Here is a 17052-nt window from a genome sequence, read left to right on the forward strand (position 1 = left end):
TTCCAGCCCAAAACCTGCTATCAGTTACGTCTTGAAGCAGCAAGGAAATCACATACCTCAATTATTGAGCGTTAGCCGTTAATGTAAAAGAGACGCAGCCTGTAACATGTAAAGGTGTCGGATCGAAATGGAATAGTTGACCTCGATGCAGTAAAATGAGTTTGTGGTAGGATTCAGTTCTGGGTCATGTTGACTAAGGTCCGACAACATTCTCCCTCTGAATGGCATTGCTCAGCAAATATTAATACACACCGAGCCACCCTGCTTCCATGTTTTCATTTGAAGAAACATGTCACCATCGACATGGTCTACCACAAGAAATTCATCCTTTTTCTTCGGGTCAGGGAACAAGAGTGCACCTCAAATGATCGAAACTAATGGAATAAACATGGAATCGCTTCTAGGCACAGCCTTGACACGTGTAAGTTTCATGGCCTGGTCCAGTTCACGCTCCCAGCCAACACTTGCAGTATAAGGCTGAATGAGAGCGAGCTGAAGTTCTCTGTAGCCGTGGATTTGACACATAAAAAAGGTTATCAAGCGAACAAAGGCTGTTTGTGTTGACGTGAGTTGCACGTATGCACAGTCATAGCGAGGAGTGCCGAAGAACTGAGAGTTACATCGCAAATGATCGGTAGCCAACTTCCAGTCGACACAAGACTTGTAGTTGACTTTGAGGTAGCGGTACTCATATATCTGGTGAGTATGATATCAGCCACCATCTAATTGGCATGCAAGTGGCAAACACATACATTAAAATCAGCTGGGATGGTAACCCACTTTTTTAGCTCGTGCCCAATTGAAGGCAGAAATTTGTTGATATAGTCGGTGAACTTTCTTCGAAGTCTCAGGTATGCTTTGTCTTCACGATCACATTCCACTTCGATCCCCTGGATGGTGGTGGGCTTGCATGGTGACCCAAGCTTGCAATGTCCCTCAAAGCCTGGTTCGAGGACACTATCATCGTTATCGTCGTTATCGTCGTTATCATCCCCACTTCTTGCTTTGTGCCACTTGTCATACCAGTCTATATGAGTACGTAGGAGCCTGCACGCAAGGATATGTTGGTCAACACGAAGAATCTTAGTAGAAAGGGTGAGATACATCCAGGCCCAAAGCTTTAATAAATCACCTACCTGTCCAGCAACATCCCTACCATTTGAGCAATCTTGATAAGCTTCCTTTAGAGGGCCATGCATTTTTTCGTTGGGGCGAGTACTGTAGTTTCGCACTGCCCCCTTTTCTCATATATCATGCACCACATGTTTCCACAGGTGCACCTTCGGAAAGTCCCAATCTACCTTGAGACCTGGGATGGAAGAGTTCATTGCACACTCTTTGTATGCCTATGAAAGTGAATGTGACATCCGAGAGAGCTAACTAAAGAAATAGCATTTCAAACAGAGAGTCAAGACTCACCTGTAGCCTTTCGTTGAAAACAAGAAGCTCAGTTTCAATGGCAGAGAGCGTGCGATCGGTTTGGATGTCGAGGCCGATCAGACTATCAAGTTGTAGATAGCTGCTGATAAGGCCAATAAGGAGATATCCCTCGGGACATGCTGCCTTCGTAAGGATACTTAATGTGGGATAAAAAACTTGCTATTACCAGGAAGTTACGTGTCAGCAAAACACCACGAAACATGGAGAAATCTGGCTCACAATAGATAGGTCAGCAAACTTATTCCCATCATTAAATGTCACCTTGAGGATGGCTGTGAAATGAAACAGTTTCCACCAGCATGGAAACTCCTTTGTACTGTTATTGTAGGGTAGATTAGTACATGCCAAAACTCAGAACAGAATCGAGCTCACAGTCGTTCAACCATTGCTTCTGCATCACGTCCAAGGTACCTCAAAATGATCTTCAGATCTTCAAAGAGATGTTTTCCCCACAATCCCAGGTGGAGGACATGCAAGCGATCAAACTCAGTGCCAAGTGAGGGTCAGAGTACCTGATACGCCAAAAGACATTCTTTTACCCTTAATAAACTTACTGTGAATGGGGGCTATGAGGAACGTATGGGTACAGGACACAGACCAAGTTTCTTGAGAATTGCTTCACCAGCGGCCTTACAATCGTTGTAAGCTCGCAATGCTTCCTCTCCTTGCCCTGCATTGCGAAGAGCAAAAGTCTTAGAAATGTCGTGGAGTAATTCAAGTGGCACGAGGCATATAGGGCATGGAGCCTTGCCATTCCAACCTCGAATTAAAGACATCATACATCTGTTGGTGCAATCATTCAATTAACTCAGAAACCGATTTGTTCATTGACTTACTGTTCCTCATAGTCCACAGATAGTATCAAAAACAATGGGAAAAGATACCATATAATCTCGTCCCAACACCTATGCTGAAAGCCAGTTGCCAAGAAGTGAACCATGGCCTCAAATAATTTGATGGCACTTTCATGCCAAACAACACGTTTCAAAGTTGTATAGCCAAGTTTACCTTCCTCAGCTGCATCCTCTGGGATCTTGAAGGATTAGATCGCATTAGATGTCAGTATTGTGAGCAGACCATATTATAACGTAGAACTTACAATCGGAAGCCAGCCGACAACACAACCTCCTCCAACGGACTCAGAATTCCGGATGTCTACAGGGAGATTAGCACACCGAACAACTACAGGGTACCCTTTCACAGTGCCGTGAGATGAAAGCCTTGTCTTGTCAGCATACAATATAAAACAGAATGGTACGGCATTTTCAACATCAGCAGGAAGCTGAGACTGTTAAGGGGATGGCAATGTTATAATCAGCCCAGGGACAAGAACTGTGCTTGCACATACTTACCTGTATGTCCCACCAGCAATCACATGTCCAAGGCTCACCATAAAAGTGTTCATACTCTTCCCCATTGTGTTTGTAAACCCGTTCAGCATCCCAGACAAAGTGTGGGGCTAATTGTGGGTCAGCGAGCAGGTCAAGAGCCCAGTCCAAGACTGGCCAAGTATGAACCTCAAACTCCATCTCCTTGCCCTTGTATGGCACAGAGATGACATGCTTGGTGAACTAAAGGATCAATATTGATAAATAGCATTCACAGCACAGCACAACTAATACACACAGGTGTTAATTTGGCTCCTGCATTATCACATGCCTTCCGCAACTCAGCATCGTTCTTCATCGTCACCTGCTCCATACCTTTGGTTACAAGAAGGAAAAGTTCCAATAATCCATTGACTTGAGTCTTGTTCAATCCAGCATCAAGGGTGATCTCTGCAAAAAGATAATCACCTTGAGTTTTGAATGGTTTCCATGGCGTGGAGTCAACCATAGTGGGCGAAGCAGCATTGTTGATTCCAAATTCTTCATATGGCTGGTGCAAAACAGGCCGACGACTGCGTGGATGGTACTCCATTTTAAATTCAGTGGGTGGTTGGAGGGAAGCAGTAGATAGTGGGCATGATCGTGATGGCAATTCGGTAGATATATTGGAAGTGCTTTCCACGGATGCATCCATGGTTGCTAGAAAAATATCACAGTTAAATGATCAACCCAATAACACTATATGCTGAAGAGGTACTTACTAGGATCATTACTATTCCTGCTGTAGTCATCATGGTTCAATTGATTGCTATCAACCAAAGGATCAACTATTTTGTGATAAGTGAAGAATATCAAGCTAATATGAATGGAAACTCACAGCCATTGCCATCATCCCCATAGATATCACTATCTACATGTTCACAAACAGCATGGGAAGAACCAGCATCCGATTGAGATAGATGCTGCCATGGTGCAACAGATGCACTGATTGAAGCATGATCATCTAGTAGTCAAGCCTTTTTTCGAGCTGCAGACACGCAATAGATCAATTCAAGCATTAGAAGGAATTTAAAAGCTATGAACTCACCCTTGTGTCTTTCTCTTTCGAACTCCTTCCCATGTTCGGCTTGTTCTTTCTGTAATTCTTGTTGTTTTTTGCAGCCGATTTTGTGCCTTTTGATACCCTGTACCTTGAACTGTTTGCCACAAAACCAGCATATATAGAGGGCAGAAAGCGTTTCCTCGGAGTAGTTGTACTTGCCTCGAGGATTGCGCAAGGGTCCCATGGTTCAGGTTCTTGAGAAACAACGTTAGCATAATAATAGACGGTCTTTAATCGATTATCGTTGATTACTAATAATACCAATGACATATGCATGCACTGATTACAGTATTAGAATTGAGCTACTAATCAGTAATACACTAGGAGTCCGTGGAATGAGCACAATAATTGGACAGTTTTCAAAGCTGAAATGGTGGCTAAAATCATAATAGTTACAATAGTCAAAATTTCAAAGGAAGTTTAAAAAGTCAAAGCAACGCATTTTGAAAACGCCGCAGGTACGACATGCAAACAGGGGCATGAAAGATTCCTCTGTTTCCAACACTTGTGACTCCACATCGTCGCCAACTTGTACATAGTGGACTAGTAATATAGAAAGTGACATTAGTACATGCAGATAAATGTAAATACCGTACGCACCATTTGTCCCAGGTGATCCTCCAATTACCGCATGGCCAGTACCAACACCATTGCAGTCGACCATGACTGCAGAAGGTCCTTCCTTGTCACCTGTTATGTGTTCATCTCCACAGTGCACATTAAGGGATGAAAATGACATACCATCCAGCCCACTCGACCCTCCAACTCCAGTGGAGCTGATATTTGCCGCCCTATGCAATCTCCTACTCTTCCTCTTCCTCTGCGCATGTTTCCTGGCCATTTACTAAGAATTACATTAGTTATGCAAATAAAAAAACATCCTGAGTGACTCACAGATACTTGTAGAGTAGAGTGGCTTTCTGTATGAGAATGAGTGATGAGAGTGAGCAATGAAAGTGAGTGCGGGAAATGTCCAATGCATGAGAAAATAGGAGTTGAAGTTAAACAACTTTACAAGCAGTACTTGCGGCTAGTATGCAATTTCGGACACATGATAGTCAGTAAATTATTCACATAAAGTATGAAATGTGTCATGCGATTGATCAGGCTCGCCGTATAATGTTCCTTCATCGAGGACTCTAAATTTTACAAGGAGCATGTGTACATAAATCACCAAATGGCAGGTGATGCGAATGCGAACATCTTGCTTTTGCTTGTGGAAAGCTCAGGGTAGCCCGGCAACAACAATCTTAGCCAAGAGGTCCTTGATACCAGCGGGGAGGGGAGGGGGTGGGGGTGGGTGGTGACGCAGGGGTTCTGGGTGAGTGCAATCCACGTGTGCAATAAGTAGATTATCCCTGCTCTCAGTATCAGGTCCTGCATCTTGACGGGTGTAATCTGTCCCAGCGTCACCGGCCATGCTCTTGTTGTCATCATCGATGCCATCAGGTGCCAGTCTGCATTGCTCCCTTGCGACCACCTCAACTCATCCTCGACCGATTTTGACGTGGCATACAAAAGCTAAATAGACCAGTGTCTGATCATTTATTCAACACTTTCTTGCCACCCATTCAATGTGGCACATTGTCAAATGCATTCTGCGTCCAATCCACACTAGCAGGTACATATCGTTCGCAGAAGTCGCTTTGGGAAAAGTAGGCAACATACTCGATGCTCCTGCACGCAATGATGTCAGGTATGAGTAAAGACCAGACCTACGCCTTGAAATGTGGTGTGGGTGGTAATTGTCGCCAGAGGGAAGTGAGTCATTGGGAGAAAGGATGGGAGTGGGATCACGAAGTGGTCACGAGCATACTTGTGCTTGTACCATAAATGAGTCGTCCTTTGAGTGTTTCTCAGTGGCAATCAATGGTCCCGAAACAAGCTTGAAAATGAATTAGTCTGAGGAATGACACAAAAGCGAGACGAAAGCAGCATCTAACAAATCAGCGTCCTTCTTGATGAAGCTCGTCACACTGTACAAGCAATTCCCTGCATATTAAATGGTTAATTCCAAACAAATTCCATGTCAGTTGTTGGAGGATGAGCACAGTGAGCATACGACGTTGTTATTCCAGATGACCTTGCGGAATCCAATGAGTATTGTAACCAAGTAGCTTACCCCTTCGCAACAGGTAATGAAAGGATATGGTTAGCACCTTGGCAGGCAGAAATGAATCTATGGTTGCGACTCCCAATGCCGCAACTGTCGTGGTAGAGGGTAGCCAGCAAGTGGGCATCCGTGAGTGCACTCGACAGTGTCATAGAGCAGGGAGATGGTGGAGGGGCCAGGTTACTAACCATGCACATATACCTGCACAGCGATGCGAATCTGCAAAGTGTCAGAAGCCCTGGGGTTACCTGCCAGAGGCACAAAACTGCGCGTGGGCGAGCCAGAAAGGCTGGGAAGTCAAACGGGTGCATCAGATGCGTGCACACATGTGCAGAGCATTGCGAACAACTTGTGAACAGCTGCAAACTCGTTAGCAACCCCCGACATACCTGCCAGAGGCGCAGTATCACGCATAGGGGAGCCAGAAAGGCTCGAAAACCGAACAGATGCATGGAACACGTGTGTGCACGCACGGAGCATTGCGAGTGACCCATGAAGGCCTGAAAATAAATCAGAATGCATCAGCCCCAGAACCACGCCTAGAGGTGCCACACAGGCCCAGGAACCACGCGGATGCATCAGGCACACGCACACAGGCACAGTGCGCTCAAATCGATGCAAAAATGGCTGCAAGAACCCAAAGATGTCAGAATGGGCTGAAACCGCCCAACTCACTCATTGGCACAAAGAGCTGGCGAAGTGGATGGCTTGGGGAAACATGTGGATGTGTCAACTGCACGGATGGATGTGCAGAGCAATGGGAACAACCTGAAAACTGCTAAAAACATGAGCAGAAAAGTCAGAACAAGCTGAGGAGCCAAAACTCACCTTTAGAGCTTGAAATTGAAATGGCCAAGTATCCCGAAGGACAGAAACATGTTAACATTGACAGAAACGACATGCACGCGCCACAAAACACGCTGATCAAAGCCCAGGACACGCAAAACATAAAGATTGCCTTTGGGGAATGGTTGAGGTGATGGGCAGAAGCGAGGACTTTGTGGCGAGTGTTGAGGTTGAGGAAGCTAGTGGTAGGGCTGGTGAATGAAATGGTGAGGTGAACAGCACTATCGGCAGCAGCAACGTCGACTTGCGACGAGTGGAAGCAGCGTGCCTGACTGCAAAAGGTCAGCATATTGCATATTTGCAGCAATGCAAGATGGCGACAAAACAACTTATGGACCAGGGCCGCCCAGTTCACCCAACAATTCTTCAAAGCCACAACATTGCGAGTGGCAACAGCATCTCAGGCCATGCAAAGCGAATGCATACAAATATGGTGAGTGTTCCTTAGGGATCTGAGGGGCTTGTTGAAATCACATATGTGTGCATTGTGCATGGCTGGACAAGCAAGGTTTCTGGCGGCACTTCCCGATTACATTAGCATGCCATAATCAGATCTCACACGCCATCATAACGACTCTTTCAATGCACATAATAATTCAGGGACATCACGTTATCATTTGGCTTCATTACAATGATGCCGAAACTTTTTGTGACAGGTTCTTCTTCCAACTCAGATCTCAGCACTGGAATCTTCTTCAGCCTCTTCATGAATAACAAAGTGAACTGCATTAGCAGGCTGAGCAGCAGCTTTAGTGCACTCATAAGCTTGCAGGATAGTCTCTTCTCCATTGCAATAGATGGACTGCCCATTAGGGTAGATGACTCAATGGTTTTCATCTCATGCCAAGGAACCCTTCTGAATGAGATCATTAATTGCTTGACAACTCTCAACACTGTGGCCTTCAACACCACAGCCATAACAAGTGATGGTCCTCCTAGCAGGATGGGTCTGGGATGAGGAAGTAGCAGCAGGGGCAGTGGATACAGGAGTAGATGCAGGAGCAGGATGAAGGGAAGGGGCATGAAGCACCTTTGCAGCATCAGGATCCATTTTGATAGCACAATAATAGAGGAGTGAGTAGTCCAGGTCACTGAGCAACATGTGAGAGAGAGACTTGATTAGAGTCTCAACCTCATCTCGATTGTGAGCAGTAGGGCCTTCTTTCTCCAAATTTTCAAGGTTTCTTCTGGCTTTGTGGGAAGGGAGTGGAGGGCAAACACTGGCATCTATTCTGTCTGAGTGATGAGAAGCATTAGGCTGGGCCTGAGGAGCAGGAACAGCATGAGGGCCAAGGAAGTCAAGGCCATCTGCATCAAAGTGATCATGGTGAAGGACCTCTTCAGCAGACTGGCATACATCATCATAGGGGAGTGGCCTGCTGATATCAAGGTTGGGATCTTTTGACCTGAGATGGGTTTCAACCAAACCATGAAAGACTGGAGACAAACCAGCCCAAAAGTAGTGATTGTATTCATCAACTGATACAGTGAGGGACAAAAATGTTGCACTGTTTGTGAGGTGTGACTTGCTGCCAATGTAGCTCATGCTATTCTGCACAGATAATCATGATACCTATACCATTGGAAAGGGGTGACTCTAAGCTTTCCAGAGCACTAAGGTTCAGTCCAAAAAAAGAAATACATGCCAAGATACACCCTATTCTGTCCAAAAAGTGCATTGCAATGCTTTTGTTCCTGACTGGTGAAATAGTGAAAAGTGACCTTTTGATGGGATTGAGAGCATGAAGGATGGGAAAATATGATTACATAATAAACCACATGATCTTCCAGATGATTTGTCAGCATGTAAACAATGACAAACATTGGACTTGTACCATCAACCCTCCCTCTTTTACCACAACTCATGAAATCATCTCTCTAGCTCACATGGTCATTTTTTCTCAAGGAATTCTTATCAAATACTGGTGGCCACCACAGTGCCATCAGTATAACATGCTCTCAGAACCATCAGTCCCTTAAAAAACCTGCTGTCAGTCATTCCCTGGACTGTTTCCCCCCCCATGCCTGATGTGTTCTGGGACTAATCAGTACTTGGAAGGCTGAGAATGTTATGGAGGTCAATCTGGCACTTCAGAATGTGATGGACAAACCAGTCCCCTCTCAACCAATGCATTTCTGGCACAGGGACAGTGGTATGGAAGTTGGGGTGAGACAAAACCCCCTCATGCTCTGAGCACCATAAGAGGGTTCACTAGATCTTGCTCTGATCTGAACTGTGGATGACCAAATAATCCTTCTCCAGTCATCCACAGTTCAGATCAGAGCAAGATCTAGTGAACCCTCTTATGGTGCTCAGAGCATGAGGGGGTTTTGTCTCACCCCAACTTCCATACCACTGTCCCTGTGCCAGAAATGCATTGGTTGAGAGGGGACTGGTTTGTCCATCACATTCTGAAGTGCCAGATTGACCTCCATAACATTCTCAGCCTTCCAAGTACTGATTAGTCCCAGAACACATCAGGCATGGGGGGGGAAACAGTCCAGGGAATGACTGACAGCAGGTTTTTTAAGGGACTGATGGTTCTGAGAGCATGTTATACTGATGGCACTGTGGTGGCCACCAGTATTTGATAAGAATTCCTTGAGAAAAAATGACCATGTGAGCTAGAGAGATGATTTCATGAGTTGTGGTAAAAGAGGGAGGGTTGATGGTACAAGTCCAATGTTTGTCATTGTTTACATGCTGACAAATCATCTGGAAGATCATGTGGTTTATTATGTAATCATATTTTCCCATCCTTCATGCTCTCAATCCCATCAAAAGGTCACTTTTCACTATTTCACCAGTCAGGAACAAAAGCATTGCAATGCACTTTTTGGACAGAATAGGGTGTATCTTGGCATGTATTTCTTTTTTTGGATTGAACCTTAGTGCTCTGGAAAGCTTAGAGTCACCCCTTTCCAATGGTATAGGTATCATGATTATCTGTGCAGAATAGCATGAGCTACATTGGCAGCAAGTCACACCTCACAAACATTGCAACACTTTGTCCCTCACTGTATCCTTCCTTTATTCTTCAACCAACCTCCAATGTGAATGAAGCCATGGTTGTAAGCCCTAAAGTCTTGAAGAATCATGATGGGCTGCATCCTAGACTCCAAAGCAAAGCTTTTGAGATGCCTTTCAAAGAACCTTTCATTTGATAGATCAGCATCAAAATACTTGAGGAGATCAGCCTTCAAGTTAGCCCAATCAGGAGTGTAGTAGTGAGCCATTCCTTTGATAATCTCCCTAACATGAGCATTGCAGTACTGGAGGATTGACTCAACTGTTTCCTGGTCAGAAGTGACATTGTGGTAGGCACAGAGGCATTCATAGTGGTCCAAGAAGGAGCAAACATGGGTATTGTCTCCTTGGAAGAGTTCAGGGGCAGACTTCATGCCAAGCAAGGGCATAATGAGGACAGAGCAAGCAGGGGGAGCAGCCATAGCTACTGGAACTGCTGATGATGTAGGAGGATAGATGGTGGGGATGGTGGATGACATAGTAATGAGATATCAAGTGGAATTTAGAGACAAGTTTCAATGAGATGAGTGAATAAGTTTTGTCTTGATCCAGGAATAACCACCCCTTGCAGTGGGCTCCAGATGTGAGTCAAAGTGTGGAAAGCTGGTGAAAACCAAACAAATCCAACACCAAAGACAAATGTGAGCAAGTGGTGGTTTACCTCCATGGAACCTGGAGGGCAGAAGAAATCTAATGTGGGGTGGGGACTTCAAGTGGAGTGCTCCTGGTGCAAGTCAATGATGAGTTATGCAGGAGAAGACAAGTGAGTGATGACTGGATGGGGGATGCTGAACAGAGTGAAGGTGGTCAGCCAAAAGTATTTGGGAATAATGGACTTTGATAAAATGTGCTCCTGGCACAAGTCAATGACAAGTTATGCAGGAGTGGGAGGATGACTAAGCAAGACTGCTGACTAAGTGGGAATAAAGCTTCAGATAAAGAATGGAGGCAGATAGACCCCTTCATGGAGCCTCAACTACCAAGTATGAATGAAGACAGATAAACTCTTCTGAATGGGCCTCAACTGTCAATGATGAGTTATGCTGAGCTGAGCTGAGCTGAGCTGAACTGACTGCTGAGTGAATGGCTTATGGATTGCTTGGGTTGTAGCTAAGTACATGGGGGTTTATATACTGTAGGGGGAGCACAGCCTATGACAAACAAGGCACAAATGCTTGGTAAGTAATGAGTAAGGACTGAGTAATCATGATGAGTAAGCAAGAAATGAAAAGTAAGCAAGCAAAGAAGATTGGTAAGTATTGGCAATAAATGAGTCAAAGACAGTCAAAATTTCACAGAATGAGTCAAATAGAGTCAGAAACTGAGTAAGCACACTGATATCACATTAGGGGGCCACTCTCATACAGAAGGCAAAAGTGCTTCACAAGCTGGTCCCTCCAACCTCCACCCAACAACCTTCCATACTCCATCTCCTCATAACTGAGACAATGGACCTGACCCCAACCCTGATTATCCTGATGGTGATCCTGACAGTGGGGGCAGCAGTGACAGGGATATCCCCAAAGACCCAGCTGAGCTGCCAGAGGATCCCCTCATAGCTCTTGCTAGAGCTGTCCATGTGCTTGCATGGTCTAGTTCATGCACTGGGGACTCCACTCCAAAAACCAAAGTCTGCAAGCCTGACACCTTCAATGGCTCTGACCCAAAGAAACTCCATGAGTTCCTCATGCAGTGTGAGTTGAACTTCCAAGATTGCCCCTGTGCATTCCACTCTGAGAGAGCAAAGGTAACCTTCACTCAGTCCTACTTGAAGGGTATGGCTCTGGCTTGGTTCAAGCCAGACCTACTAAACCCTGAAAGTTATGACCACCTGCTCTGGATGGACAACTATCATGAGTTCTTGCAAGAGCTCACAACTAATTTCAGTCCACATGATGCCATAGCAGATGCCATCCAACAACTTCAGAACCTTACTATGAAGGATGGCTCTTGAATTACCAAGTACATCATGGAGTTCAATTGCTGGGCTTCACAGGTCAAGGACTATGGTGTCAGTACACTCTGCCACTGCTTCTATAGCGGACTTCCAGACCACATCAAATGTAAAGCAGAAATTTCATGCACCACCAAGTCCACCACTGACAAGTCACAGTCTTCCAGCTCTGACAACAAGTCTGAATCATCCTCCTCCACCTCTGCTCCAAAGTCTGATGCCAAGGGCAAGGGCAAACAGACAGATCTGCCCAAGCCTGACATGTCCAAGTCCAATATTACCCATATTCTGGGCAAGGATGGCAAACTCACCTCTGCTGAATGCCAGCACAGCATGAAAAACAACCTCTGCCTCTTCTGTGGCAAGGCTGGCCACTCTGCTAAGGACTGCCCCAAGTCTACTTCCCATGCAGCTATGGCTGGAACTCTGCCTCCTCCACCTGTGGAGAAGGCAGAGCCAAAAAATTAGTCCACTCCTCCAGGGAGCTTGCACAGCTTGGAGGAAGTGTTGATCCAAACTGCACACATCCAGACATCCAACTCAATGCATCTGCTCTCTCTAGTCCCAATTCTTTACTTCCATCTGTAACTCTTCTTGATTATTCTGTTGATACTGTTTCTGCATTGATCAACTCCAGCTCTTCTCATTGTTTCATAGACCTGTCCATAATCAAAAAATATGCTATTCCTGTTTCCTCTGTTTCTCCACCAATTCCACTCTGCTTGTTTGATGGTAGTACAAATACTGTCATTTCCCAAGATGTAGATCTTTCCCTCCACTTTCCTTCCAGCAATGTCAACTCTGCTTCATTTTATGTTACTCCATTGGATTCTTGTTCGCTGGTATTAGGACACAACTGGCTCACCTGCTTCAATCCATTGATTGACTGGGTATTGGGCAGTATATTGTTCAAACCATCATTACAGGGAATGCTGACACCCCAGGCACCTTCATCACCTTCCACTGTGACCTCCACTCTGGATCTGACACCCTCTGCTCCATCTGCAGCTCCATCTGCAACTCTGACAGACTCACCATGCTCCACTCTGCTCATCTCACTCATCAATGCTGCTGCATATGTCAGAGCCTGTGCTCTCCCTGGCTCTAGACAGTTCCACTTACAGCTCTCTGCTGATGATGTGAAGCTTCATGCATCCTCTGCTTCTTCTCTGCCTCCTGACCTTTCCTTGGTCCCTCCTGAGTATCATGAGTTTGCTGACATCTTTAGCAAAGACAAGGCTACTGAACTTCTGCCACACTGCTCATTTGATCTCAAGATTGACCTTGAGGAAGGAGCTTCTCTGCCCATCAGCATGATCTACTCTCTGTCTCTGCCAGAGCTTGAAGCTCTCCACACCTTTATTGATGAGCATCTTGGCTACAGTCTCAAGCAGTCCACCTCTGCTCACAGTGCCCCTGTCCTCTTCATGAAGAAGAAAGATGGTTCACTCTGCCTCTGCATAGACTATTGAGGACTCAACAAAATCACAAAGAAAGATTGCTATCTGCTGCCACTCATCTCTGACTTACTTGACTCTCCAAGCTGCACTAAAGTCTACACCAAGATCAACCTCTGCCATGCCTATCATCTAGTCTGCATCACAGATGGAGATGAATGGAAAACAGCTTTCTGCACTCATTATGGTTCTTACAAGTGGCAGGTAATGCCATTCAGTCTGACTAATGTGCCTGCAGCTTTCCAGCAATTTGTTAATAGCATCTTTGCAGACATGCTCGATGTCTGTCATGGTATACCTCAATGACATCCTAATTTATTTGCAGGACATGGAGTTGTGCCACAAACACATAAGAGAGGTACTCCACCACCTTTGAAAGCATGGTCTCTATGCCAAGCCAGAGAAGTGTGAGTTTCACTCTGACTCCATTGAGTACCTTGGCTATGTTCTTTCTCCCTCCAGTCTCACCATGTCTGCTGAGAAGGTTCAGGCAGTCTGCAACTGGCCTGAGCTGTGGAAGGTATGAGACATCCAGTCCTTCCTTGGTTTTGCAAACTTCTACAGATGGTTCATTAATAACTACTCCAACATTGTCATTCCACTCACTTGCCTCATGTGAAAGGGTGCTCCTTGGAACTTTTCTGAGGAGTGCTGCTCTGCCTTCTTCCACCTGAAGGATGCCTTCAGCTCCACTCCTGTTCTCACTCACTGGGTTCCTGACACTCCACTGACAGTTGAAACTGACACCTCTAACTATGCCATTGCTGGCATTTTGTTGCTCACCTGCTCCAATGGTGAACTCCACCCAGTCACTTTCTACTCTTGCACCATGACTGTGCCAGAACTCAACTATGATACCCACAACAAGGAGCTGTTGGCCATCTTCAAGGCCTTCCACCATTGGCAGCATTACCTAGAAGGTTCCACCTTACCTGTCAATGTGGTGACAGACCACAAAAACCTTGAATATTTTTCCACCTCTAAGGTTCTCACTCATTGACAGGCCCACTGGCTGGAGTACCTTTCAAAGTTTAACCTTTCCATCTGCTTCTGACCTGGCTGCCTAGGAGCCAAGCCTGACACACTTACATGATGTTGGGATGTCTACCTGAAAGGGGGGGATAGGGACTATGCACAGGTGAATCCTCACAATCTCTGCCCTATGTTTACACAGGAGCAACTCACATCATCCCTCCATACCACAACCCTCATGGCACCTGTATTCCATGCTGCCATGGTCTTTGATGTTGAGTGCTTGCACTCCAACATCATCTCCACCCTACCATCTGACCCTGTCTCTGCCAGCCATCTCCCAATTCCAACTAAGCCTCAGTGGTCCCTGGACTCCAATTGTCTACTCTGCCTTTGTCCCAACTTTTTCACACACATCACAAGACATTACAATGTAAGTTAAGGTCCCACTTTCCCACCCTGCCTTCCAATGCATGCTAATGGCAGAAAAGTTTATGAAGATGATGTTATAATGACATAAGAATGATGGTGGGTTTCATCATCACTGCCTGATGTAGTCATTATATTTCCTTTAAAAGGCTATTTAAGGAGAGAGTGTCATAAGGCATTATGACAAGCTCTGTCACCATCAATATGCCATACTGTCATTATAACACCCTTAAAAGGCTATTTAATGTATGCAGCTATGCTAAGGGATTATGACAGGCTACCTGGCACCTGCCAACATGTCAACACTCATTATAATTTCATATTTATCATTATGATGCTACCTTCCACTCTACCAATGTTGACTCAGGTCAATGTAACATTTTTCTCATTCTCATTCTTTCATTCTCATTGCAACTCCAAGACATTTTTTTTTAAAAACCTGTGTGCATGGCATTGACTACAGTGTACTTAACCACATGGATATAGGTCATAGTACCTAAACTTGAGGCTAATATAAGAGGATGAAATGATGATGCAGCAATTCCAAGTAGGTGCAGGGTATCTATCAGGGAATAAGTAGTTCATAGCATGTAGGACTTGAGGAATCTGACATGTTTGATTGGCATCAAGTCAGTGAGTTGCAGTAACCTAAAGCAGCAGTGACCACATACTTGCACTGCCAAAACCTCACTGCAGGTCAGACAAATAGCAATCCCAGACCAGCACATGGGGGGTTGGTTGGCAATGCAACAAGTGTGCACAATGGCTGGGTATAGGAATACTGGGGATGATTGAAGGGAAAGGAAGTTGGCAGCATCATCAGTGTCAGTGGTGATTCCATTTTGTCATTGGGGGCAGTGGGGAACTGTCAACATTTAACAAGGGCCAGTTAATAATAATAACTTGACAGCATGATGGTGATGGGTACTTACTGCTGCAATGGTATGGGTGAAACTGCCTGACAAGTCAGTGGTATAGATGATACCCATGACGATGGTCATGGTAAGGGTGTGGAAGCAAGGAAGTCACCATGTATTTACAGTCCATTGGATTATATAATAATTCCCATCAGCTGGGTTTCAATACCTTACATTGACAGACAAATTGGCTCAATACTTAGTATGAACATTATTGTTGTCTAGTTTGCATAATAAAGATGTATAGTAATCTACATGCGGTGTATGACTACAAAAACATACTAGCAGATACGTGCCAGTCACCTGGGGAGACATCCAGCAAGAGACATAGGCACAAAGAAGAAAAATCCCAACCCCCATGATGGGGACATACTGTATCAGCACCCATGGTGAGTTTTACCATTTTGGGCAGGCCTCAAAGGTGACCATTATGGAGATGTTGGGCTATATGCAGGAGAAACAGGACCTGCTAGGAATAAACTGCTGCGACCTTGCTAATATACAGAAGACACTTACACTGGGCAGGAGCTGTGAAAGAATCAGTAGTCAACACTGGTGGAACTGAGGTCAACATTTTCAATAACTCACAGGCCAGAAAATAACTTGAAGAAGTTGGAATATTTGGGTGAGGAGGATGACACCAGTGATGTGGGTAAGTATTTTGGAGATGAGGGTGGCATTTGTGCAGGGGCTGCAGAACTGTGAGTGACGTAACTACAGATATGACTGAGTTAAATTACTTACAAGCTGGGAAGGAGGCAATGAGAAAAGGAATGATCAGTAGAGTGAGTAGGAAAGAAATAAAAGGTTGCACTAGGTGAATCTGGCATGAAGTTAGTGACCTGTTCACTAACAGATAAACATGACTTACATCTTGGAGACAAAGGATTGGCCAGTTGGTGAGTACCATGGAGATGTGGGACTGAAGGAAGGCAGTTGTGGACTGTACTGTGGACTGGTTGGTGAATAACAGGGAGACATGAGATTGAGAGCAGGTGATGTCAGGAAGTATGTCAGTGACCTTGGCTTCTGTCATAGAATGGGGATGTTGCATGTACCAATGTACCAAATGGTGGGGTTGTTCCACTGTATGGAGATTGAGGGACATAAGGCAATGTAGTTGAGTATGCATTGGGAGAGCTCAGACTATACCCAGGGGGGCTGGCAGGTGACATGTCTCCTGCACCCAAAGGACTCTTCCCATATCTGAGGAATGAAAAGTTGGCAGGATCTTCTCCACCATTGATGGGAGGGGGTGAGAGGGCCACTGACTTGCCCTTGAAGTTACTCTCTGACCATGTGGGGAAGTTCATGTCATACAGCATCATCACTACTTGGCTTGGTGTCATACTGCAGTCCATGTGAGCAGTAAGAATATTTTGCACTGGAAGACAATGATCAACAATGGCATCTTTAAGTATGTTGATATCCAGTGTGATTTTGAAGGCACCTGTACCCATAGGCAC

The 17052-nt window shown here is 45.2% G+C and overlaps 2 protein-coding genes across 2 annotated transcripts; both read right to left on the reverse strand.

Annotated features, from left to right (window-relative positions):
• Nucleotides 1-231: 231 nt before the first annotated feature.
• On the reverse strand, nucleotides 232-3276 carry F5J12DRAFT_905584 (uncharacterized protein; the record flags this gene model as incomplete). Its single annotated transcript, XM_051748680.1, has 13 exons — nucleotides 232-333; nucleotides 376-696; nucleotides 753-1082; nucleotides 1137-1238; nucleotides 1260-1346; nucleotides 1420-1599; nucleotides 1660-1756; nucleotides 1813-1925; nucleotides 2028-2223; nucleotides 2277-2473; nucleotides 2540-2728; nucleotides 2793-3011; nucleotides 3067-3276. 13 exons carry the CDS (start codon nucleotides 3274-3276, stop codon nucleotides 232-234), a joined length of 2343 nt encoding a protein of 780 aa, XP_051600324.1.
• Nucleotides 3277-4279: 1003 nt separating this feature from the next.
• On the reverse strand, nucleotides 4280-5410 carry F5J12DRAFT_913014 (uncharacterized protein). Its single transcript, XM_051749080.1, has 5 exons — nucleotides 5117-5410; nucleotides 4765-4790; nucleotides 4612-4714; nucleotides 4471-4560; nucleotides 4280-4413 (listed from the first exon to the last, which is right to left on the reverse strand). The coding sequence occupies exons 1-4, from the start codon at nucleotides 5288-5290 to the stop codon at nucleotides 4495-4497; spliced, it is 369 nt and encodes a 122-aa protein (XP_051600325.1). The 5' UTR covers nucleotides 5291-5410; the 3' UTR covers nucleotides 4280-4413; nucleotides 4471-4494.
• Nucleotides 5411-17052: the final 11642 nt, after the last annotated feature.

This window comes from Pisolithus orientalis (assembly GCF_024613125.1).
Source record: "Pisolithus orientalis strain OTSU chromosome Unknown F5J12scaffold_13, whole genome shotgun sequence".
Classification (NCBI taxonomy): Eukaryota; Fungi; Basidiomycota; class Agaricomycetes; order Boletales; family Pisolithaceae; genus Pisolithus; species Pisolithus orientalis.

Coding starts and splice junctions, on each gene's coding strand:
- F5J12DRAFT_913014 (XM_051749080.1), bottom strand. CDS start 5,290: ATGGCCGGTGACGCTGGGACAGATTACACCCGTCAAGATGCAGGACCT. Junction 4,791..5,116: donor AGGACCTCTTGGCTAAGATT/GTTGTTGCCGGG, acceptor ATTCTCATACAG/AAAGCCACTCTACTCTACAA. Junction 4,715..4,764: donor ACTCTACTCTACAAGTATCT/GTGAGTCACTCA, acceptor TGTAATTCTTAG/TAAATGGCCAGGAAACATGC.